At 45.3% G+C, this 26,718-nt stretch overlaps 1 protein-coding gene across 1 annotated transcript in view; it reads left to right on the top strand.

Moving 5' to 3' along the window:
• The first annotated feature begins 2,778 nt into the window (after nucleotides 1-2,778).
• Setbp1 (SET binding protein 1) overlaps nucleotides 2,779-26,718 on the top strand; it is a 321,531-nt gene continuing 297,591 nt past the window's right edge. Inside the window, exon 1 of the mRNA XM_038332182.1 lies at nucleotides 2,779-3,243. Coding sequence (XP_038188110.1) covers nucleotides 2,779-3,243 — 465 coding nt within the window. The remainder of the gene's footprint in view (nucleotides 3,244-26,718) is intronic.

The following is a 26,718-nucleotide window of genomic DNA, read 5'->3' as shown; positions in this document are numbered from 1 at the left end:
CTGCATCTAAATAGTTATTGATTCATGCAGTTAAGTATATGAAAATCTGAAGCCAGTCATTTTTACATGGGGGGCACTTTCTTAATAATAGTTATATAGCCATATCATAGCCTATCTGTTCATCCATAGTTTGTGTTTTATCTTATCTCAATGCCTCCCTGGTCTGGTTTGAGGTCCAGGTGGCTTGCTAAGAGCTTCTGAGGAAGTCTTTCCCTTATCTGACCTCCTGTATTGGCACATTTGCCTGGAGGTACTAGTTACTGGGGGAATTGAAGTGTAATGGTGATGATTCCTGCCTCAGGGAGTAAGCCTTGGGCATTGCGGTCCTTAGAGGGTGGGAAATGCCTTCCAATGTATTTGGAGCTGGAGTGTAGACCGAGAGAAACCAACTGGACTCTCCCTGCCATGAGCAGGGTCAGGTCCTAAGGCATCTTGATACCTTAGGGTTTTACGCTGCTATCTGCCCTGATGAGAAAGGAATCAATAGATGTTGACTCGATAAGACTTTTGCTTGTGGGTTCTGAAGTAGGATCTTGCTATATACTTCTGGCTGTTCTGTAACTTACTACAAAGGCCGGCTGGCTTTGAATTTGTGTTCTTCCTTCCTCCAAATCCCGGGATCACAGGCATATACTACCATAGTTGGCTTAAATGTGACATTTTATAAAATAAAATATTTCAGGAATATAGGCGTATTTGTATACTAGAGATGAAGACGAGAGAGACAGACAGACAGAGAGAGAGAGAGAGAGAGAGAGAGAGAGAGAGAGAGAGAGAGAGAGAGAGAGAGAGAGAGGGGGCAGTGTCGTGTGTTCTAACTACAGTCTCTGTTCTCTTGTTGGCCGCCTCAGTCACAGGTGGCTGTTTCGTGGTTTTTGGTAACCTCTGCAAAGGTGCTCCTGATTTTATTAGAGCAATCTTTCTACTTTCAGAGGAAAACTGTACTATTGCTTTTCCCACACTGAAACTTCTTATAAATGTGGTCATCCACAGGGCCAAGCTATTTCCAGGATCTGAGTGTGTTTGTAGGCTTCTCTGCAAACCTCCATGGCATGTGTGGAGGCTTCTGACCTAGGCTACTTCTTCTTCTGGCTCTCTCACCAGATACCAGCTGAGAAGATGCTCGTTCCAGAGCCAGAAGCCACATACTTAGCTGTCATGTTCCAGTTCTTGGCGTTCTCAATGTGTCCTTACAAGCCTCATTGAGCACACTGGGGAGGCACATTTGATGACCGGTTCTTTAAACTGATGGACTCAGAGGTGGGAAGAGAAAACATGTAGAAAAGCTTCCTGCTGGCGACAGGGAGTGTGCTCAGTGGGGTGAGAAGACTCGGGAATAATGGGATCCCAACTAGAAGATATGGCGGTTTGCATAGCTGTGCAGCATTGGGCTTTCTCTTACAGATTTACAGCTGGGTTTGCCTTTGGCTTTTGCAATTATGAGTCTGAACTAGGGAAGAAATAAAATAGGCATGGAGGTGAGCCAGAGAGGAGGATAGTTGGTTTGCCCTGGGATCATCTGGAAAAAGCCTGGTCTTTTTTCTTCTTATCTTGGAGGGAAGAGGGCGGAAGATGTTGGAGGGATTCCTGACACTTTGGATGACTTGTGAAGTGTTGCTTCTCTCTTGTTTGCTCTTCTGCTCTGGGGACAAAATTGGCTTCATCTAAGGAACAAGAAAGGAGAGTGAAAAAAATGTATCAATGGCTATTTTATATAAATGATGGGAATGATTAGCTATCATATGTTTCTGCAGATACAAACATTTAAAAGTCTGCATCGATCCCAGAGTAATTAGTGATTTCCCATTGAACTCTTTTGGGTTTTCTTATCAACTTTCAGTACAGCCAAGTTTAAGAGATAGATTGCCAGGTGTGGTAGCCCACATGGAAAATTCCAGTATTTGGTGGACTGGGTCAAGAATATAGCCACAAACTGGAGTTCAGCCCGAGCTACACAGTGATTTCTAGGCCAGCCTGCACTAGGAAATGAGACCTGGTCTCACAGTGTGAAAGACGAAACCCCCAAAGCAAAATGAAACAAACAAGCAGAAACAAAACCTAGGAAGCTTTGCATAGAGGAGATACTGTTTGATTTAAGTAATGACATGTGACAAGGAACAGTCAGGACTAAAGGATGCCCGTCCATTAGATAGGGGGTGGGGGTGGGGCTTCTCAGGGACAGCTGAGAGTGCTCTTCATCTTGCATAGTGTTCCTCAGATGAATGAGGGAAGTAACAGCAGAAGCCACCCGGATACAGTTCCCACAGACCTGTATCAGCACTGAGTTTCCTTTCATTGTGGTTGGTTTTACTGGTGACAGAGTTCCGTCCCGTGTGGCTTCAGTGTGAGAAACCTCTAGTTGTTACTGGCTGAGGACTTACCTCTCTTATCTTTATTAGTGGGCCTGGAGCCATAAACATTACTAATAACCCATTTTGACGGTGCATGTGAATATGCTTTCCCTGTGCTCTCGTAAGATTCAGTTTGGGTATGTAAACTTTCGGACCGACGCTGTAGGCATGTGGGATGGACTTTAGAAACTGGGATTGGATATTTTGGGGTGCAGTTCTTTCCTACCATAGCCACTTACCGCTCTACTTCTCAATTTTAGATCTGACATCTTCTGAGCACGTCACCGCATCTCCGTTCTTGGGACATTGAACCCAGCAGCTGGACTGCTTTGTTCTTGGAATTTTGGGTGTCCTCTCTTCTGACCTTTTTCCCACTTCCCTTCATCCCTTCCCCCTCCCAAGAACTCCAGAAGACTGTAGGATTATCATGGAGTCCAGGGAAATTTTAAGCCACTCCCGGCAAAGAGGGAGCGAGTCAGAATTCCTTCCAGGCTCCTCTTCCAAGTCCCCAGCAGCTCCTGGCTGTTCCGGAGAGCCCTTGAAAGGTATCTCAGTGGGTGGAGAACGCATGGAGCCAGAGGAGGAGGATGAGCTGGGCTCAGGACGAGATGTGGATTGCAACTCGAATGCAGACAGTGAAAAATGGGTGGCTGGAGATGGTTTGGAAGAACAGGAGTTCTCTATCAAAGAGGCCAACTTCACCGAGGGGAGTTTGAAGCTGAAGATTCAGACTACAAAGCGGGCCAAGAAACCCCCCAAAAACTTGGAGAACTATATATGCCCCCCTGAGATCAAGATCACCATAAAGCAGTCTGGGGACCAGAAGGTGTCCCGTGCTGGGAAAAATAGCAAAGCTATAAAGGAAGAAGAAAGAAACCACTCCAAAAAGAAGGTAGGAAACCATGCCTTGCGGGTTTGGTGTTGTTCCTGTTTCTGCTATTCTCTCAGCAACTTTTAAAGGTCAATTTACTTTTGAATATATTTACTTTTGAATCACTAGCCTCTTTGATGAAATATTTAGGGCCTGTGGCCAAGTCTCTGATATAATCTGTATAATGCTGAGCTGATCATTTTATATTTTATACTCACCTAGGGAACATAAGCCACTGGGAAATTACAATTTGGGAGCACATCCTGTTTACTGGGTAATAGCCTACAGGCCAAGGCAGCCAAGTCCTGCAAAAGTTTGAGATACGTTTTTGTTTTGTTTCATCTTAACATCTGCATCTGTTCTCTTGGCTGGTCAGTCAGGAGTGTCATAGTCGGCTCTTGGTTTCATTTGTTAGCGCTGTAGGTCTTCCTGAGCCGAACGCAATGAGGAGCCATTTTCATTGTGATGGAGGCTTCTATAGGGCCCAGAGACAGTCATCCTGAAAGATAGCCATCAGAGGGCAATATGAATGGGGGGGGGGGGACTAGAGAAGGTGAAGGTCTGGGGTACCAATGACTGAATGACAGAATCCCAGCCTGAGACATGGTTAAATCTTAAGGCTCTGTGTGAAGTGAGTCCTGTCCACTGCCCAACTAGACGTCAAACACAGGCCTGCAGATAAAGTTGCTGGATAGTATCAGTTCATTGGGAATGAATGGATCCATATTCTTATTGAACTATTGTGTGTGTGTGTGTGTGTGTGTGTGTGTAACTATGGTGACCTCCCCTCTGGGGATGAATATGCTTCTCAGCCTGTGATAGAAGAAGACAGACCCAGTCTAGAAAGCTTTTGCATTCAGGAATCTTTGAGGCCTGGGGATGGCTCTGAAAGAGACTTTCGTTGACGAGGTTTTTGCATCCAGGTGATAGGTACTAATCAGGTTCTGTCTTTTACTGATGCGTGCCTGATGTGGTGGAACAGCTTCAAGTGGTCTGACAGTGCCCTGGAATGGTCCTGTCCTCAGTGGGCTTCCTGGCATCCATTCTACAACATGAGCCAAAGCCATAGTACTTCTTGAGGGCAGAGCTGTGCCGTCCACTGGCAGGTGTTTACACTGGGAGTGTGCAGCGAAAGTCAGAGCTCTGAGCCTGCAGAAGCTTTTGCCAGGGGTGACAACTCCTCACAGAAGCTGCCTCCGTCCCAGGAAACCAGGGCAGTTGGTCCACCGCTGTGATAGTGTTTAGGACAGAGAGGAGCAACGTTGGCTTCATTTGCCAGAGCATTTGGGTCACACACTCCCCTCCTCCCATTACAACGTTGTGGTGGTTAATGAGTTCTCTGTTTTGAAAACAAAGGTTATCTTCATACCTAACAGGAACTTTGGAGTCTCTTATAGGGCGACATTGTTGCTTCAGAGTTGTGTGTCTTCAGCTTTGAAAATGAGTACTGTTTCCTTTGACCACTGAGGTGGCCCAGTTCTTTTTGTGCCATTGATTTGCCTGTGTGGAGATGGGATGTGGTGGTGTGGGGGTGGGGTATGGGGTATCCTGGTCTGTGGTTACTTTCTCTCCATTCCCTCCATGCTGGGATTGGAGTAGCAGCTCACAGTTTGTGTGTTCAAACCTGAATTTAGTTCAAACCAAAGTGTGAATGAGGCCAGCCATTCTCATACAGGAAGTGAGGTGTTTTTGTTAGAAAGAAAGATGAAATCCCTTATTCGAATATGTGGTTTGTCTTGTGTGGTAAGCATTTTTATGCCTCACAGTTGGGCAGAGTGGAAAAGAAAGGGGGGGGGGTGCAGATTCCAATGCCCAGTCATGTTTTATGATGTCATTTTATGACGTCACTGTGATGGGGCAGCTTACAAAATGTTTTAGCTCTTAGAAGCGTGTTTAATATTGTGTAGCTGCATCTTAACCACATTTATTCACACGGGAAGTTGTTACTTTCTAGGAATGAACGAATAAAGTTATTAGCATGCGGTTGTAATTCCTTAATGACATGAACATTCCCTTATCTCCATTGAATTAGAATACTAATTCTATTGCCCTCCAGATTTCTGTCATTTTTCAGAGATCAAGCAAAAGCTGAAGTTGAGGGTATGTGTGGAAACCTTGCTTGTCATTTGTTTGGACAAATTCAGTGATGTGTTCTTGCAGAGTATGCCTTACATAAATCAGAAATATGTGATGGGTGACACAGGCAGAGGAAGGATGGAGATAGTGTCATGGGACTAAGAGACTGGTACCTGCTTCTGAGATCTAGTCTTTTGGTGATCTTAGTGAAGTGAGCCCTATTTTGAAGATGTGTGCATAAAACCAAGTCCTACTCTACAAACTGCCAAGAGGCCACGTCGACCTGGCCCTCGAGTGGGTGGGGATGTTTTCTTGGGGGCATTTGGATGCATATTCTGACATTGAGCAAGGGTTGGCAACCACAGCCCTGTGGGCCAAATCCAGCCTCCTTCCTGTTTTTCTACAGCCCACATACAAAAATTGGTTTTTACATTTCTACAAAGATTTTTAAAAATCAAAGAAAGGAAAATATTTTTGAAGTATTCAAACTTCTTTGAAATTCAAATTTCAGTGTCCGTAAATAAAGTTTTAATGGAGTGAGGCCAAGTCCACTTGATTACATTTTTGTCTGTGACTGCTTTATTATTGCAATGGCGGAGTTGGGCAGCTGTCACCCTGACACTGTGGCCTATAGAGCTTAAACTGTTTACTAACTGGGTCTTATACAAAATGTTTCAGGCTGAGGAGAAAGCCCAGTCAGTAAAGAGCTCCTCACGCATGCATAACAATCTGCCTTTGGATCCCAGAACCCACATCAAAAAAAAAGTGTCTGGGGCTTCCTGGACAGCTAGTCTTGCTAAACTCCAGGTCTAGAGAAAGACCCTGTCTCTCAAAAAATAAAGCAGAGAGCAATTGGGGAGAGCACTTGCCGTCAGTCTCTGAATTCATGTGCGCACACACAGTTACTCCTCTTCCGGAAATGCTTATCAAATTGACTTAGGGGGAAGACAAGTTTCAGGATAGCAAGGGTTTTGTTTCATTTTTAGTTTGTCTTGAGTGACTCAGGAGTCAAGTCTGGGGAGAGTGGCAGAAGTTGATTGGTACCGTCTGTTCTTTTCTCTTTAAGCGAAGGGATTAATAGCTTGTTCGGGTGATTGTTGACAGTCTCAGGCAGAGAGAGCTTAGATTGGGTTCCACTTGAGTTTCTGTTCTAGAGCGGAAAGCTCCCTGGGAAAATTGTAATGTGACTTGCCCATCACAAACACGTGCTTCACTGTGTGCGTAGTAGTTACACGTGATGTTCAACTTTGGGGTGAGGAGACAAATACCCACCATTCTGTGGTACTCTCATTCCAAACTTAGGAACTAATCTTCCAAACTGGAAAACATTTGAGGATGGTTGGGGAACATAGCCACTTCGATGGAAGAACTCCTGGAGAGAGCAATCCACTGTCTCAAGGCTGATGGACTTGTCTGACAAGTGTTGGGACTTAGCATAGGGGGCTGGATGACTCTCAGGAGAGAGCTCGTGACTATCCATTCATTGAAATGTAATGGCAGTGTGGGGTGGGTGTAGATTCTCAGAACATACTTCCAGGGCTTTGCAGAGACATGACAGATAAGTGTCTTATTTTCTGGTCAGTTCACCAACACTGCTGCATCTTAAAGTTACTCAGGTCAGGTCAGTAACATAGGAGCTTGGGCTTTGTCTGGCTTCCTCTCTAAAGACAGCAGAGAACGTGAAGATAAATTTTTAGAGTCAAGATCCAGTTCAAGACACATACGAGGCTAAGAGCTCTGGCACAGACAGATCTGAGGATGCTCTCAGCTTAACGCTTAGCAGCGCTGTGTGAAGACAGGGGATTAGAGACGCTGGTCTAAGTTCAGCTGCAAGGGAAAGGGTAGGGCATCCTAGACACATTCACTACTGCCAAGTTGTTCTGCTTATTTGAATCTGTGTTATAACTTTGCTGAAGCCCAGTTTCCTCATCTGGCAACTCTAGATGAAAATTTCTAAATGATATAACTTGAAAGACGAAAGGGAAAAGTCTAATTTGTTTCAACACATGTCACCATGAAAGAGTTTGGATTTATTGAGTTGTATCACCTGCTGGCCCTCTATTGACTGAGTGGCTTGGAGTCACCTCCTTTGTCAGCCTCTATGACAGACCTTGCCTGTAAATCTTCTTCTTCTTCTTCTTTTTTTTTAATCATTTTTTTCTGTTTTTATTGAGCTATACATTTTCTCCCTTCCCTCCCTTCATCCCTTCTCCCCTTCTTATGCTACCCTGAGCATGTCTAATCTTGCCTGTAAGTATTCATTGAGAGAGAAGGACTTCATGGTCGGCATTGCTTGGAAGGAGCATGAACTGGAATGGGTAAGGCAGCCTTTGGAGCTGGTTCTGTTCTACTCGAAAGCTGATGCAATTCAGTCCCTAAACAGTTAGGACTACAGGGTGGCCACTCGCATACCAGCTAGCCTGGCAAGGTCACCTTTGGATGCCTTTTCTTTAGCTTTTCCATGAACATCAGTATTGTTTTCCCGTAGGGATGTTGTTAAATTTGTCTTTGATGAGAATATAACTTCAATTTCATGTTTCTTTGACATATTAATTTTTCCCTTGCTGGTTAAGTCAGGAGAAATCATTTCTTCTAGTTCCAAGGGCTCCCACCTCATATTATCGGGGTCCCTGTATGAAGACTATGCATAGGACGCAGCCTTGTCCTCACATTGGCTGCCATCATGGGTCTGGGCTGATTCTCTTCTGGGAAGCCATGGCTTACTCATCCTCACACAGTGCCTCCTTGTGTCAAACACATGAGTTTGGGCAGAAATAAGGCTGTCCGATGCTATGGATGGGAAGGAAGGCTAGCATCAGCTATAGAGGAATGAATGGCTTTTCCTTGACTCTGTAAGTATAACACCAGGCAGAAGGATTTGGATGGGGAGAATGCTTGTTTGGGTACAGAAAGGGAGAAGGGGCTGTTGGGTAAAGTGAGGCTAAGCAGAGAGAATCTTCTCTAGTGTTCTGTACCATTTCTGGGAAAGGTGGAGCAGCACATTTCTTTCCTGGCTCTCTGTGGTAGTGGGTGTACTGAATAGGTGAGAAGTGGGTGGATGGGGACCCCTAGGCAGGAATTAAGACTGAGATTCACCTCGCTAGTGTCTTCTAGGAGTTGAGATTGTCCAGCCATGGTTCCCCTTTCCAGTCAGGTCACTGTGAGCATCAATCTGAGCCCCACTTCCTGCCCTGACTCAGGTGGCCCACTGTTGCCATTATTGGGGACAGTGCCTTCTCTTGTCTCTTCCTAGTGTGTCAGTGGTCTGAGCATGGGGACGTAATGTCTCCAACTCCTGGGTGTCTCTGATTCTTCTCTCAGGACAGCTGCACCTGGCCTGCAGGGCAGGTCTTGCCAACATTTCAAAGCGAAAGGCTGAATTTATCTTCTTGATTAATTATTTCTGCCTGGATTTGTTTATTTATCCTTGTAAAGTAACACATTCTTACTTATTCATCACCCAGGAAATGTTTAGTGAGGGAAGATCGTTGGGTTATTTCATAACTGAAATAGCACCTGTGGGGTGTGTGACCCTCCCCTAGAAGCATTGTTTCCCCGAGCAACAGAGATTATTTCATGGGACCCCAGAACCAGCTCTGTTTTCATCATTAAAACCCCAGTCTCTAAGTCTGTATTCTCATGGAAAATGTCCAGAGCCATTCTGCCCATCCGGCCCGGCATCCCATTTAAGACTGACAGTTATAATATATGTAGACGTTTGACCTCAATCTCGGCAACGAGTTTCATCATCAAAGTGTTTCCTCCACCCCTGACCGCCTTGCCTCCCCCAGTATAGGAAAGCCCTTAAGTCATAGAGGGCAGGGCGTAGCTGAGCTTTCAAAGCCGTGAGATTTTCCCACCTTATGCTCAAAGAGAATAAGAATATTCTGTTGTTTTAGTTATTTCCCACCATGACCCTGGTTTCTTTTTTGACTGTTGCTGTTTATTTTGTTTTGTTTTCTGGGTTTGGGACTCTCTACGGGTTTAAATCATCACGCTGGCCTACTTCCTCTCGGATTTTCTATTATCTAGCTAGTTAATTTCTCCTCCTCCTTGGTCTTCCCCACGGACTTTTTAGTATTTATTTATTTGGTGATCTCTGGGTCACTCAGGATCAATGTGCTACAAGGACCAGAAAGAAACCAGAGCGCTGTTGAGGGGAAATGACCACCCTAGACAGTTTTCCCTCAGTGACCAGGTGCATGCTCCAAGGGAGGACTCCACAGTGAAAGTCTGTGATAGGTCAGGCTAGCCTAGTCCTTCCTGATGGCATGGACTCTATGGAGGTCAGGAACCACACAACACTTCCTTGTTACCACTGTGGGGGAAGGGCTTGTTCCTTGGCCAGCATTCCTTGCTTAGATTCCTGTCTTTCATTTCTCTGACGATGCATCAGAGATCTCTCCCTGTGGCACAGGCACAATGACCTGCACAGCAGTGTACTCCAGGTGGCTCGGGCTATGCTGCATATGTGAGATGAAGGACACCCGGTGTCGGCACCTATACCTGCTGATGCTCAATGACGAGGTTTGGGTGGTGGCAGTGGTGAGCTAGCGGGAAGGTTGCTATGGGGTTTATTTAGAGATGTGTTAAAGGTCCTCTGTCTCTGCGCTCATTCAGGTCACAAACCAAGATTACTGCTGTGTGAAGCGGTGATTCAGAAGGAAAGTTCTGAAGTGTCAGAGGTCGCGCTGGCACATGCAGCTCCGCTGGCAGCAGCCAGACTGCTGTTCTCGCGAAGTGGGCCCCTTCTCCAGCCCTGCAGCTCACGCCCACAGCAAGTCCTGCTGGCCCCGCTTTCCCACAAAACCTCTAGTTTCATTTCCTAGTTCCTTTTTTGTTTTTCTGAAACAAGGTTTTGCTGTGTTGTCCAGGCCTTAAGTCATCCTCCCGGCTCCATCCTCCAGTGCTGGGGTTACAGGCATGCACCTCAAGGACTGGCTTGCATTTCTTGAAAAAAAATATATATATATATATATATATATATATATATATATATATATATATATATGTTTGTTTTAATGCAAAGAGCTACATGCAGAACATCTCAGGACATGCCCGCCAACCTTTGTTCGCCTACAGGTTATTTGCCTAGGGGGTATTGGGTACTGTTGAAGGCAGCTCTGGCCAGATCACAGGGCTGTGGCTGCACTCTCATAGCCATGGCCAGAGACCTAGCTACTAGCTTCTGGCAGCATTGAATAAAGGTGTGCACTTACCATGAAGCATTAAGCCGTGGACTTCTGTGGTTTTGTTATCCATCATAAACTATAAACTCATCGTTTGTACAGGGTCATCTGTTTAGAGGAGGGGCTTCACATTGACCCTCAGAGAGTGACAGTGAGCCTGTGGGGTCCCTAGGTGATGAGTGGAGGTTCACACAGTTAGAGCCTCGACACACAGACACCCACATGGACTCTCAAGCAGATGACATTATAACAAGGGTACTAAAGCATTGGGAAGAGAAGCAGCCAGCCCCTAGTGCCAAAGGTATGCAAGCTGAGACACAGTCCCATCAATATGTGTCAGAATATGGTCTGCTAGGGGCACACGCATTGCAGGAGTCCTGTCTCTTGGGTAGCATTCCAGTTACCAGCATTCCAGAAGATCCCGTGAGGGCAAGGACCCCCTGAACGTTTCTCTCTGAAGCTGCAGTATGTTGCTGCATCATACCACACCCCCACCCCACCCTCTGCCTATGAACCCTAGCAGTACCTCCCTGCCCAGTTAACTTCGCTCAGCTCCCCATTGGTCTGTGACCTTCCCTGGGAAACAATGGAGGCCTTTCTTTGCTCTGAAAAAGTCCAAGCAGTTCCTACCTTGTGAGGCCACTTGATAATCATCATTAGTATCATTTACAGATTGCTTCAGGGTGTTTTCTAGACCTTGTTTATTGGGTAGTTTTCCTAGATGGCCTTTGTCTCCTGCACAGGGAGGCCTAGGAGGTATGCCCTCTGACCCTTAAGAAGGGTCCTTGTACCTTGACAGTAAAAATATTCCGCTTTTGAAGAGAAGTGTGTGCAGGATTGCAAGCAGCCTTCATGGCAGGCCGGCTGGTTTACCTGTTGAGTGTTGGGAATGAGAAACTAGATCTGAAATCGCAGGCTGTTCACCATATCCTGGACTCTGGGGGTCTAACTTAGAGGAGGGATTTTCCTAGTGGGTCAGGGCGATCTATTCAAGTGAACAATGGAGCTCTTCATGGTTTCCCCCACCTCTGTACTTAGGGAGACAGGGAAGTAGAAGACACTTTATTTGGGACTTTGACTCATCCTACCTACTTCTCTGGGATGTCCCAGTGGTGGGCTACTGTCACACTGAGTTTCGGGTGTCACTTGTTTTATATCTCTATCTCTATCTATCTATCTATCTATCTATCTATCTATCTATCTATCTATCTATCTATCTATCTATATCTTTATCTATATATGCCAAGGCTCAGACTCCCACCAGGGATCTGAGAACAAACAACCAAGCCCATTGAAGAAGCAGGCTAGAATCAGTACTTGGTCAGTAGGCAGGGGCTTGGCAAAAGAAGCTTTCGGTCAGAAGACTTCATAGATCCACACTCCTCTCACATTTCCAAACAGTGGGTGTCACCAGAAGTGTGGGGACTCTGAGCTTTTCTTCTGAAGTGTCCCTGAGAGGAATAAAACTTCCCATCGAAATGTTAGCACGTTATTGGGCTGCTGCTCTAGGGCCCCGAGGAACAGGCCTTGCGGCTGCCAGGCAACTCTTGTTTTAGAAGGCTCTTCCGAGCTTTGTACTAACCTTGTCTTCTGTAAAACCTAAATATTTCTACTTCCTCAAAGTGTTCTTCAGATCTCTCATGCCAAATTACCCTGATTCCTGTGCTAGAAACATGTTCATCGCCGTCCTTCTTAAAAGTGTGGAGAACTCACAGGCAGTCTTTACCAAGGGATGATTTGGCCTGAAGAGCTCCAGGGGATTGCTTTAATACTCAGGGTCTCTAAACTGAGACTCTGGGGCTGTATCAGCTTCCTGGCAGCTTTGCTGTTGTGGATGTACACTGAAAACAAAAACCCTCACAAAAGCAATACTGCCTGTTGCTACCTCTGGTTATCCTAGCTCTCATATCTATCTTCAGTGGATTCCAGGGGTCAAATTTCAGGTGTTTTATTGTCTTTTTTTATATCCTTTCTTTTCTGCACAGTTGATGGCAGAGGTGCAAATCAAGCTAGTGGAACTGTTTGGGAAGTCCTAGGAAGTACGGAAGTGTGGTATGGTTGGGCAGGTGTGGCCTTGTTGGAGGAGGTGTGTCACTAGAGTGACCTTTGAGGGTTCCAAAGCCCAGGCCAGGCACACATCTCTCTCGACTGCTTGACTTTTGATCAGGATGCAAGCTCTCAGCTACCATTCCTGGTGCCATGACTGCCTGCTTCCTGCCATGATGACCATAGACTAACCCTCTAAAACTGCAAGTAGACCTGTGTTTAAGTGCTTTTTGTAAAATAAGAGTTCCTTTGGTCATAGTATCTCCGTACAACAATAGAACAGATACTAAGACAGAAAGTAGGTTAAAAGATGAACATACTCACTATTAAGATTATAATAGGCATAAACCATTTGACCATAAAAGCTCTGAGATATATCCGCAAAGCTGCTTATTCCTGGGGTTGTGCTATTTGGCAGGGTTGCAGTCTGATTTTGTAGATCTTGTAAATCAAAGGAGACAATAGCAGAATTATCAGAAATATACAAACAGAATTTTGTTTGCAGCTAGGAAGGGCATGAGAGTCCTTTAATCTGATTACAGCTGGGAGGTAGTGGTTCGTACTGAGAGTATAATCGGTGCTCTTAAAACCTGGATATTTGTCTTCAAACGCCTAGTTTATGAATTTGTTATTATAAATTATTTTAATCTTTAGTTGTACTTTTCTGTTATGTGTTTAAGACCATGTAGATGACCAGAAATGCACTCTTTTTCTCTCCATGGTAAGTTTAGTTGAGGCTGTTGTCCTCCTATTTTCTATTTACTTTCTTTTACATATGTAAATTTTCTGTGTCTCCATGACCTCCCTAATCAGGAGGATGTGGCCACTCAGAGTTTCTGGACCCTTTAGGAAATGCCTCAAAGTCCCCTGATCTTGTTGACTTCGAGGGGCAAGAGCTAAACTGTTTTTAATGTCTGTTCGGGGGAGAGGTACAGGCAGAGTTTTCCTGTCCCCACCCCCTGTTCCCAAATAACTGGCACTGAGACTTAATATTAATTATAAATGCTTGGCCAATAGCTCAGGCTTATTACTAGCTAACTCTTACATTTAAATTAACGCATATTTTTCATCTATACTTTGCCAAATGGCTTAGTACCAATTCTCAGTATGGGCATGCCCATCTTGCTCTCTCTGCATTGGCAGGCGACTCTCCTGACTCGCCCTTCTTCATCCCAGCGTCCCTAGTTTTGATTGTCCTGCCTAACTTTATCCTGCCTTGCTATAGGCCAATCAGCTTCTTTACTAACCAATGAGAGCAATACATATTCAGAGTCCAGAATTTCATAGCAGGGGTGTGTCCTTTATATATAGTAGGCTTACCTAAATTTTGAATGTTACTGCTTGTTGGTCTTTTATCTTTTGTAATCTCCAGCTTGAAAAGGAAATTTAAGAGAGATGTTTGACAATACGTGTATCTCTCTTTTTACATGTATTACAACCTTAGTGAAATCTTCTATTTAATAATTGTATATGAATACTAGTCTTGAAAAATAAATTCATAGCAATTGGCCTTACAAGGATTTACAATGTTTATCACCCAGAGGCATCTCAACCAACTCAAAGTATTTTTATGTTCTATTTTTCAGCCATTTATTACATACATGAAATAAAATAGTTTTTGAAAACCTGTTTTAGAAAAAGTCACTATCTCTGTATCCAGTGTTAAATTTTATAACCTAATGAAACTTTATCTTAGGATCCTCAGTGAATGTTGTTTTATATAAACAAGTATCATTTTAAGGTTTTTATGAAGCATTTAACACACCCACGCATATATTTTCATAAGCTTTTAGAAGATTACCTTAGTTTACAAGTATGTACTTACAAGGCCTTTTAAATAACTGCATTCATGCATAAGCACACACACATTTTAAAGTTATATTAAGGAATAAACAAATTAAGGTAAAAATAGCTTACAAAACATGAAACATGAATGAAAAATCTAAGCAGTCACAGGTTTGCTATGCAGTTATTTTGGGGACGTTTAGGGACAGAGTGAGCTTTGTTTCCCGTTGTCATAAAATGGCTTAGAAACAATCACAAGAAACATAAACACACAGGACACAGTTAAGCCAGTAAGGGACCTTTTCCCAGCTCTATCCTCGCAGGGAACAAGGTCAGTCCTTGAAGGGTCTTTACCTCTGCCTTTTGTTTGTCTGACAGCTTGCGTCTTCGGGTATCTTTACTCCTTTAAGGTGGTCGTGTCTTGGAGGACATTCCTTGGGTCGTTGTTAACACTGAGAAGGAGGTGTTCTACAGCTAAGTCTGTGGAGCCTGATGTTCCTGTATTATTGAAAGTTCTTGGGTAGGTAGCAAGTTTCACGAAGTGGGTCAGTAAATGACTTGGGAATTAAAAGGGAAAGCCGAGCGATAGGCCTGGCCTGAGAGGAAATGTTAGCTCTCCGGGGAAGGTAACTGGAAGCAAGGGTCTCTTGCATAGTGGAGAAAGTGAGTTTGGGTTTTGGAAGTCTACACGAAAAACAAATCAATTTAGGAGACATATTTTGGTTGTGCCCGTGGGTGCTAGTTACCCGGTGACTTACCAGTGGTCACTAGAGACGTTTTCCAGCTACTTCTTTTTACTGCTGAACGTCTCTGATGAAAAGGGACATGGCCCTGTGGTAGTGCTATAGACTTGGCAGCCAATAGATGACACAAACTTTACCCCTACTGTGCCTTCCAGAGCTTGGCTTTCTCCCTTTGTGTTCTTTGTACAGCATCCAGTTCTGGTATAGCACCATCGACGCCTCAACACAGAGTTTTTTTAGCCCATTTTCTTTGGTTCCTATGAGACAGGCCCACATGTAGGATGGTATTAACGTTTAAGATTTTCATCTACTGGCTGGCTTGTATTGAGACATAACAAAACTACAGTGAAATATTAGCCTGCTTCCTTAGATTCTCAGTATAGAACTCACCTTGTCTCTGAAGAATACTTTGTGTGTGTGGAGGGGGCGTTCAAGCAAATGGAAGACGAATTTTCCGCGATGATCCATCCCAAGGAGAGAGGAGGAGAAGTAATAGAGCCTCTGGAGTGGAAAGGGGAATCTCTTCTGCATACCTAAAGCCCTCAAAGTGAGCAGGCTGTTTGAGCACCCTCCTTCCCCTCTTCAGATGCTATTTCTAAGTGTCCTTGACGGTGGCCCTGATCATTGTCACAAAAGAATTAAAAAACACTGGTTTGTACTCCAATGCACTTGGGCTTACTCCTCCCTCAGCTGGGATTGAAACAACTGCTTCGCATTGCCTCTCTCTTCAAGGATTAAATCCTGTAACACTGGGTGCAAGCCCCTGCCAGTAATCTCTCTAAAGGAGTCCTTTATCTCAGTGGAATAAGGTTTCTATCACAAGAAGCTGTAAAAGCAAACAATCCAATAAGAAGAGGCAAAACCAAACAGACACAATGCTGTCAGTTTTGCGGAAGAGGTGATTGCTTGTATGAATGACTTCGGGCCCTTTGTTTTAAAGTCACTATTCAGGTAAAAAGTACAAGAGGGTGGGATTCCTCCCCCACCCCCATTCTCAAGGGAACATCTTAAGACTTGAGGAACTCCATACATTTTTATAACCTTGGAGATAGGGGTGTCTGAAGCAAATTAATAAGGAAGAGTTGAGAACAAGGATGATGAACTACAAAGGAAGTAGATCACAGTGGTAGAAAATGTGAACTTGGGCTAATTTTCCTAAGTTTTAGGGGTTATTTTCTTTCCTTTTTCCACATACATCAGTAAGATCCATCAGAAGGAATCTGGAGCATCTGGGCTCACAAGATGCCTGGGAATCAGTTGCATGGTAACATACTCTTAATTTCAAAGTTACTTTGGTAGTGGAGAACTAGCCACCAAAATGTTTTTAAAAATTGGGGTAGCATGCTCTCCCCACAGTTCTAGAGCATTAGTCAGCAAAGACCCGTCCTCCTGAGCAGTGAGAATCAGGACCCACAAGTTGCCTTGATCAAGCCGGGGTCAAGCTTACTCCCCAACCCCACAGGAAAGGTATGAGTAACTCTCTCTCACGATGTTCCTCTCTTTCCTGGAGTGACTGGGAGGAAACCTAAAAAGAAAGCGCCACCTATTCCGGCACAGTGTGTTGAAGGTACAAGGGACACTCTCCATGCCTTCAGAACCTTGTTGGTACGTAGGTAAAACATCTTAAGACTAGAAGGTCTTAATATGGAGACCTGACATTACCTCCTTGATCTGCTATAGGAAATGTTGTAACCTTATCGCCCGGGAAGGAATAGAAATATTGAGAAACCATTCATGAACATAGTCGTTCTTTCTCAGTAAAAGACACCCGAGTCAAACTATCATGAATGTGGCAAAATACATACCTGTGGAGCAGGAGAGAGTAGCCTGAGATATGTAGGCCTGAAGTAGCAAACCAAGGAAAGGCAAAGGGGCAAGGACCTCTGTAGTCTCCACCCAAGGGAGGGCAGTTCCCTTACTGGGAACACTAAGTGATGTCACCTGCATCCAATTTTGATTTCCACCTGATTCCTATATCTCCTGTGGTAAGAGGCCATGAAAGAGGCCGATGGAATAGGAGAGTGTGCCTAGTGGGCTTTTGTTATGGGATCATATGGAGAAAATGGGTAATAGAAAGAGTTCCAAGATGCCATTTTGTCTCGCCCAAGGATGACAGAGGACAACGGAGCTATCTGTGGCCCTCTGCAAAGCCCTCATAAATTAACTTGTTAACTCTCATTAAAGTTTCTGTAGTCTTGGGTGGCACTTCCACTCAGAGAAGCAACTGCCAAGGAACCACACGATCTAAGATAATGTCAGTACCCTCCATTTTGGTCAGGAGTCTTTGGGCCCAAACTTACCAACTTACTGTCTGCTCTCTTCTTTTTCCCTAGACTTGATCCAAACTTTTTCCTGGCTCACAGGATGGGTGGTTGGAAGGGAAGAAAGAAGGAATGCCATGCTTGGGGAGGGAAAGCAGCAAAGTTAATAGTGTTGTTTATAAGCCCCTTCACAAGGCCATCAGCAACAGCCACATGGGGAAAAAAACAAAGGTGTGGGGGGAAAGCATTACATGTGCACTCCACGTCTGGCTCCCAACCCCAAGAGAAAGAGTCTGACAGAGAAAGAAAAAGACCTTGCTTTCTCCCAAGAAGGTACAGCAATGCAGGGAGAAGCTCAGTAGACCGGGAACAAGACAGAGATAAAGTTGGAAGACTGAATTCCCCAAAGGAGGCTCAGCCCAAAGCTACCCTCCAGAGGCTCGGGTCCCTGGAAATCTACTTGAATCATACAGTAAGGTTGTATTCCCAGAGGAGTGACTTCAGGACCCCTTCCTGGTTATCACAGGTTACCAAGGAAGCTTTGGTTTCCCTAGTGAAATGAGCACAGTTACAGAAATCCTGGGGAAGTAAAATTGGTTGTCAAAATGTTTCAGGAGAACATGGGATGAAAAATTGGTGACAGACATCACATCTACCTAGAATTCTAAGAAAACATGCTCACATATGTTCAGCTATTACCTCTCTTTGGTATGTTCCTTGAGCACATCAGTGAAGTAACTGTTAATCCTCCCTGTTTTATAGACTTGGGAAAGGGCTCTGAGGGCTTTTAAAATGCCTTGCCTGAGGTTACAGCTAATTATGGGAGCTAGGGGAGGTGCAGGCTGAAACCCTCAGGTTCCCTGGTTTCCAGCAATAGGACATCATCACTGAAAGAGTCCTCACCGCTGTCTGGCTGGGCCATCTTGAAAGTGAGCATTCCAGATTTTCCCAGGGGCTGTAGTTCCTGTCTGGCACTGGCACAGCTGGAACACAGTCTGCAGGTCCCAGGAGCAGAGAGACTTTGAGTAAAATGGTGTTGCTGTGATGTAGGGTTCTTGGCTAACGAGCTCACTGAGATTTAATCCAGGGTTCTTTGTAGGATCTTGGGAAACACCCTGTTTTGGAGTGAAAAGGCGGAGTTCAGTAAAGTGCCCTCCTGGAACACTTAGTTGTGAATTGTCATCAAAGACTTGCAGGTGTGTCTCCCCTTTTGCCATTGAGACACAATGGCCTCTACAGAGCTCATGATGGGGAGCGAAGAAATTGAATGACATTAGCCACAAACAAGAGCAGGGAGCATCATGTGGCATTCTAAGTAAGTAAGTTTGCAACTTTTGTGTTTGGCTACGTTCATGTTATTCTGGGACACCTGCTAGGAGGAGATGGTTGTCAAACTGGGGTTCTGAGTTCAAATACCCATTCTGCCTTTAACAAAGGAGTCTGTGTTTCCTCCTATTTAACAGGAGATCAGTATTGTCTTTCTTCCTTCTACACATTGTTCTGAAGATCCACTGAGCGGAGGGCTACAGAGGGGCTGTGAGATGCTAACGGAGCAATGGAATTAGGAGGTACCCTTCTCTAGAAGGATGCGCCCCTGGGTTTCTAAGGATAGCCTCTGAGTAAGCTTCTCCATTGCTTCCTTCAGTAGCTTGTCTGCCTGGCTTCGCTCCGCTGTTGATAAAACCCCCAACGAGGCTGTGACTGGCAACAGCTGCCGGTTGGAAATGGTCAGCCTCCGGGCCCAGATACCCGCCACATGGTGTAATTACCCTTTGTGAAATTCTGGGGTGAGAGGTCAGCTCTCATTGCCCATCTTGGTCACTTTTCAGTCATCTGTATCCTGGTGGCAGTTGTGTTACCCCAGCATCCTTTCCCTGCCCCCACCCCCACCCCTCCTGGAGCTCAGGAGAAAACCATCTGCTGAGTTGGCTTTCAGGAGATTTTTTTTTTAAAAAAAATACCAATTTCCCTTTGTTCCGAAGCAACCTCCAATCAGGGCTTGTGTCTGCTGGGCTTGCCGAAAGGCGGGTACTGTGTTTCGTGCCCCCCCCCCCCCCCCCGAGGACAGGTTGCCCACTTGCTTTTCTTTTTGATTCGATTCCCTGCCATTCTGCAGGACAGTCAGAGGGTGCAGCTGCTGCTGTCAGCTGTAGATCGGGAAGCCTCTTGTTTTAAGAGCCTACATGGTGATGCCTTAGCAAGAGGGAAAAACACCTCCCCCCCCCATGAGAAAATAGAACACAGAAAGAAACTAGAGGGGATAAAATAGAACCAACTCCTGAACAAGTCTTTTCTCCATTCCCATCTTGTCATGTGATTCATTCCAAAATCCTGCTCTTGGCTCTACGACATGCCATATTATCCTCGGGGGTGTTTCTGGGCAGCCTTTGGTATCCAGCTTCTTAGGTTCCCATGTTTCCCTCTGAAGAACGTGACCCATACATTAGAGGCAAAAGAAAGATTCTTTTGTGAAAAGCCCATTTGCTGTGGGCTGACAATTACAAGGCAGATGATGCTATTCCCATTCTATAGATGCACACAGTGAGGCATAGAAACTGGCAGCAACCATCCTGGGCTCTGCAGGTCTGCCAGGCATCAGGGAGCACAATGCCTGCCCTCCATGCTCTCCAGCAGGGGTTCCTGAGCAGTCGAGTCTAGGAGACTGCAGCTGAGACCTTCAGGAGACCCACAGTTGCTGGGTCTGTAAAATGAGAGCACCTCAGCAAGACGTCAGAGAAAGCAGAGACAGTTTTGTCAGACTTCGGCCACCCCAGCAGCTCATGCTTGTCTCACTTTTCTGCTGCTCTCCCTAAGTGCAGCCTCTCTGCAGATGGAGGAGGTGACAGACACAGCATCCTTCCAGCCCTCCTGTGACGATGGAGCCTGTGGGAGGGAGTGGCCTTTATGGTACATTTATTACGCCTTATGGTGATGTGTCACCAAGGTCAGGAGTGATGATTCAGGGTATGGGTGAAAATCTGCAGAACTCATGAAGCTTCTCCCCAACATACCATTTTTTACCTCCTTCCACTGTCGGTTTGCAGAGGTAACCCAGAGCTCTGGGGGCCAGTGGGTTCCCTTAGACAGACACACAGAGTCCCATAAACACAACAGACAAACACAGAGAGGGACAGAGAAAGAAGGGGATGGAGCGAGTTTTAGAGGGTGTGTGTGTACTTACATGTGCCTGTTCACGTGCGTGTATGCACTTATATGCATATGTTCATGTATGTGCGCGTTTACATGCACATGTTCATGTTCACGTGTGTGTGCTTACATGCACATGTTCATGTATGAGAATTTATTGACTATAATGGGGTGTCTGTGCAGCAAATATATGAAGTGAGAGATTTCCACCAAATGATTTCTCCTTTTCTTTCCTATAACAAATTATATATGAAAATAAATTTGTCCTAACAAATATGGAGAGACAGACTGGAGTCAGTGAGATGACCAGTAGTGGTGTCCACATACCCCATGGCAGTGTATGCGTGTATGCAGGTTCCTGACATTAGAAAATGCACCTGGTTTTGCTTCTACCAGCTAACATGGGCTGTACCTGGAGTAGGATCTGTCTTTGGAATTTGGTTTCCACAAGGGCTGTAGATCTCAGAATTATGAGGAGGAGGGGCTGGAAGTGGTAAAGGAAGAATTGGATGTCTGAACAGAAGAGGTCTACGCTAAAGCAGGACTCAGAGGGACTCAGAGCTTCGCCTCATGGGCCCTGGATGTCAAGGCTGATGCTAATTATCTCACTTAAAGCACACTCCTCCTCCACACCACAGAGTCACTCACTAATTTATTCGTCTGTCTAATCAGAAGGATTTTCTTCAATCACTATTTTTGCACACCAGGCAATATTATAGAGAAGTACCTGGATCTTGTTCCTTAAATACCCCACTGGGAAAATGTTTCCAGCCTGACTTGTAAGCTGTGTAAAAGTAGGAATCAAGACAGAAGGGCTTCCCCATAGCAACTCAGCTGGGAAGGACGATGTCAACAATTCTCAAAGAGTACCTTGTGCCTGACTGGTCAATTTCATTGAGCGATGGGGACAACCTGTCTAATTGAAAAGAAGGATAAGAAGCTCTGTTGAGCTGAGCAAGATGCGATGTGAGTGGAAGACCTCTATTCTTGTGTCTGGAAGACACGTCTGGCTTTATGGTATTGGTATATTCAACTTAGGGGAAGTCCTTGGGATATCCGTATAGGAGGAGAAAGGGAAGACAGCAACTTTGGCAAGAAGGCACAGAATTCAGAAAAAATAGTGGAGGACACAAAAGCAAAACTCTGAGAAATTAAGAAGACTTAAACATAGCAGAGGCCAGGACGTTGAGGCAAACCAGGCTCAACTGTGAGACTGAGCTACTCCAAGCAGAGGAAGGAGATGACAGCATCTGTGAGAACACCCACATGGATGGACACTTGCTTCTGTATCGTGACAGCATTTCCAGGTCTAGGGGGGAGAGGCTACCTTGAAAAGGCTCCTTAAATCCAGGCGATCTTTGCAGAAAGGGAGTCGTTGCCCTGGAGAAGACCAGCCTAACATCCTAGGGCCTTTGCAAAAATGCTTGTTGTAGCATACAAGGTACTGGCAGCTTGCTGCTTGTGTTGAAGACTCTGTGACATCCTGTAAGGGTCAGCCGTGCAGGTAGGGCTGGACCTGGGCTGCCCCAGGCTAGGCAGCTGTGCCTCTGTGCCCCTGTCACCCTCCAGGGAGGAGCAGGTGCTAGGCTTCTGGAGACCTGCCTACCCTTCTGGCTTCATTCCTAATGATAGATGACCTTTGCTCCCAATTTTAGATTTGTGGCAGATTCCTCTTCTTGGGGGCTGGATGGAGGCAGGGAGTGGCTGCTTCTGTGCCTCTTTTTTAACACAGAAAGGTAATTGGTGGCCTTTGGAGTTTGTCTTTCACGGAGTAGGACAGGCTAGCACCAGAAGTTACAGTGTGCAGCTTGCAGGCAATACAGGTCAAGGGCTGACTGGGAAGTCAGATATGGAGGTGACGGCCCAGTCAAACCCAGAGAGCAGAGTGGGTTCTCTAGGTATCCATGCAATGTGCTGTGTTTTTCTAATTTCACTTATTTCTGGTCTTTATTTATACGTTAAAACTCATTAATTTTACCCCATAGCAGATGACACAGGGAATCGCTTTTCCTCTCTTTCTCCAGAGAAGACTTTTATGGAAGTAAGGGGATGAGGGAAGCCAGTGTATGTTTGCTCTCTAAGGTGTCACCTCCTGTTCAGTTTGGTCATCTGATTGGGACCCATTTACAGAGAGCATGGATGGCCCACTTGCACTTTTTTGGTGTCTGAGAAAGGAATGGCTGTGCAGATGGCCACGATGGGGAATTTCCACCGTCAGAAGGTAAGGGAGCAGAGCATAGTGTGAAAGAGTGAATCAGTTATGGCAAATCTCGTTAGTGTCTCTTGTAAGCAGAAGGGCTAAGCCATCTGTGGCCACTTCCTTGTTTGTCCATACTCCCCACCGAAGCAAATCTTCATGGCTTACAGTGATTTGCATATTGTCACTTGTTTGCCAACTGGAAGGTGTCTTGATCTGTGTATGTGAGAGGGCATCTGTGTGGGCATGAATGTGTGCACTACATAGAGTTGGGCTCGCTTGGAAGTCGATATTTTGGGGGAGCTGGCTGTGGGCTGAAGAGGAGAAGAATCCCGAGACATCCCAATCCGCTTCTCCACTTCTTGCCTCCAGGGTCCATCTCTAACCCTGTTCTGGCTTTTTATTTTCTAATGTTGCCTTAATTTCTAAGTTTTGAACCAATGTTCTGGTCAGGCAAGAGAAAGGAGGGAGTTAGAGCAACTCCCTGTACCCTCAAGTGATGCCTTCTTCTTGGGTTTGTCCTTACCGTATCTGGATCCTCTTATGTTGAAGAACTAGTGTTTCCTCTTCTCTGTTAACTTCTAAGTGTTAACAGTGGACCTGCTGTGAGCAGGTGATCTTCAGGTCCCAGGGATGCAGAAGGCTGAGAGATCTCCTTGTTTCCTTCTTCCAAGATCTCCTGTGGAGTTCTGACACCTGTGAGCATTGTGAGCATTGCAGATAGGGCGAACAGTCAGAGCTCTAGAGAACTCAGATGGAGGTCACTGTGTCTGATGCTCATGGATGGCTTTGTACTTAAAGTCCTGTGAAAGACAGATCAAGGCCTGTGGTCAGACGGGCTGCCAATCAAGGTTTCTAAGATATGTGGGCTGGCCAAATAAATTAGTAACTGCAAATTTTAGAAAAGTAAATGCAAATATGCCCCCTCTGTTCATCACCCAAAATTGTAGGGCAATGAGATCAGAACTTTGGCTAAAAGTCGGAGTCTTTATTATATTTTGATAGCGCCAATAATTTATTTGTGTTATGATGTGGGCAACATAGATAGCAGTTTACCTTTTTTGCTTTTGTGAAGTTTGGTGTGCATTTTGCCTTTTTCCCTCTCTTTCCCTGCCTCTCACTCTTCTTTATTGAAGAAGAGTCTGACTGTAAAGGAAGTTGGTGCTTTCATCTCTGCTGAAGACCTCTCTGTATCATCAAGTAGTATTCTCCATAGCTGTGCAACAGGGTCACATCAATTACCATTGCTGAAAGCGTGCACACAAAGACAGTGGAAGCAGAAAGGGACCTTCAGAATTCTCAGGCCAGTTTCCCTTCCCAGAGGAATATATAGGGTCCATTTTAGTGGAGTCTCATGTTTTGTCCAAGATCATATGTTCAATCATTGCTTGTCTAGAGAAACACACACACATATACTCACACATATGCACACACACATGCACACAGACATACACACTTTCTAGTTTTCACAATGCTTGATGTAAAACAATAACAGCAACAACAACAGCAAAAGACAAGACACTGGATTGCTGTGGGAAGTCATTGCCCCTGCTTGGGAGCCTGCCCTGCCTGCTTGCTCGGCCCATTTCATTACAGTTTGGCGCTTTCCCCTTGAACCCTCCTGAACCCACCGTGCCTTTGCCCAAGAAAATCAGATAAAGGAGCCTTTTATTTCCCAGCTGCCCTGTGCATGCAGCATTCAGAGAAGAGGGGGTAGCAAGAGGGGTAGGGAAAGCAGAAAACATTTGTCTTTCAATCCTGGCCTGACATGAAAGCCTCACTACTGGGCGTTCTGAGAACCAGCTAAATAATGGTTGCAGCTCTGACAAAAGATAAAACTGACCCACCAGTTGTGCAGTTGCTTAAACATGATTTCCCCTGCATAATGCTGCCTGGGACCTGAGAGCCTCCTTTCTAACGAGCCAAGAGACAGCATAATTAATTACACAGGAGGGAGTGTTACCAGACAGGAACCTGGTTGTCACAGAAGAAAAAATTCTTAGACTATTCCCACCTTCCTCATGTACTGACTTAGCACACGGAAAGGACACAACTAACATGCTGGGGAACGTGTGCAGGGATGAGGAAGAAGGGTCTTAGTGGTGCTGATGCAAGGTTTGGGGGCTAAGAGGTTAGCCAGAACCATAGAAGCTGCCCCAATTGGGGAAAGAAGGGGGTGTGACAGAGAATCATCATGTGGTTTTGCTACCTAGGAACACTGGGAAAAGTAGGACATCTCTGAGAGGCAATGCAGAACCGTGAATCTCAGTGTCATACCCATTTGAGCATTAAGACATTAAAGTTGGAGGCTGAGGAAACATTTAGGCTAGAGAGAGTTTGAATCCATTGACCTAATGCCCCCCCCCCATCTCCTACGACATCCTGATTTTTCTATCAATTTTTTGATTCCACAAGCAAATCTCAGATACACTCTTCTGGTTCTAATTGCTTTGGAATCGTCATCCAACCTCTCTTAGATTAAGCCTACTAGCTGGGAAGTCAATGTGGTGTGGATTGTCTCTGCTGGGAAGATGAGAAGGGAAAAGCTGAAGGATTTGGAGGTCAGAGGTCAAAGTCCTGGGGTTAACAGCAGCTAAAGGTCCAGGATTGAAATATTTGCCAAAGGTTGACAGGCAACCGAATGGAGGCAGACAAGTGGCAAATTCCTGTTTTCTCTTCTAATTGAGAAAATATTTTGAGTGGTATTTAGTTGGGTGGTGTCTGGAAATGGTGAAGAGCATATGAATGAGGGATTACTAAATTACTGTTGGGGCGCCAGGTCATAGAGTGGCATACATGTGCCCCCTCCTGTGGGTTCCCATTGGGTGGCCCAGCTTGCTTCGCTTCACAGATTGTTCATAACATGGTCTTTGGAAACTTGCTCTCCATGAAGGGGTTTTATAACTTCCTATAGGAAGTGACATTGAATAAAGGAAAGAGAGCCTCATTTCCCCAAGCTAGGTAAGAAGGGTTTAGAGCAGGGGAGACCCTTGGACATGGGAGTCCTTTGATCTGATGTGACCATTGCTGTTTTCTTTCAGCTCCCCAATATCATAATCATCAATGCCTGTTCAGGGTTTGCTCCCTTCTAAGAGAGATCACAAACTGATTATGGCACTATGTCTGCCATGCTGGGGCAACGGTTCTTCATAGACAATTATAGGATTATAGTGCCATGTCTGCCATGCCTGGCCATTGGTTCTTCATAGATTATAAAATGATGGCAGCGCCATGTCTGCTATGCCGGGGCACTGGTTCTTCACAGGCTGCTCCTGCACTGTACAGAGAACTGTGTACTAGTATTGAGACCCGGTTTGCACAGGTGGAGAGCCATGCTTTGATGAAGTGGTTAGGAAACAAGGTAGTTGCGTTTTGACTCCACCACAGCTGCCCCTCCCCCCTGCTTGACCCAGTTCACTCCTGCTTGCAAGAAGTGCCTGGTATTTCAGGATCACAAGTTCATGTAGATTTCCAAGCTGCAGCTGATGATTCATGAGAATTTTTGTGACTTAAAGGAGGATAGAGCTGGGAGGGCCCTTGAGAGTTCTTGGCAGAAGGGAATCCCCAGAAGTTAAATGGCATCCTTCTGGTGCCCTCCTTGTGAGATGTGGCTAGTCTGAGCATCCTCCTCCCCCCTTCCTGTCCCCTCTGACTTCTCAGCAGGCTCCTGGTGCTCCACCACATCTTCCAGGAAGTGATGACTCAGATCATTTTCATCAACACATCTCACCCCCACCTCGACTCCATTTTTGTCTCAGAGCCACCAAAGTCAACAGATACACAATGCAGTTTTAATTTTAGACAGTTTCCATTTTTACTTAGAAATCGATGGTTAGTAAAGGGCACTGGAGTGGTATTGGAGGTGGATGGTGAGAAGGGCAGCTCGAGGAGTTTCCCAGGGCTGGGGCTTCTCTGGGCAATGTGGAAGGAGGAAACCATAACTGAGAACCTTCTAGTAACCCTGAGAGCATCTGTTAAGAGTCCTTCCACCCTGGTGTTCTTTGATTTCCAACTTCAGCTGTCTTTCAAGTTCATGAACTATTCCTAAAGCC

Source organism: Arvicola amphibius, chromosome 5 (assembly GCF_903992535.2).
Source record: "Arvicola amphibius chromosome 5, mArvAmp1.2, whole genome shotgun sequence".
NCBI classification, from domain to species: Eukaryota; Metazoa; Chordata; class Mammalia; order Rodentia; family Cricetidae; genus Arvicola; species Arvicola amphibius.
The sequence above is the reverse complement of the archived record's forward strand: the minus strand, read 5'-3'. Positions and strand labels throughout refer to the sequence as shown.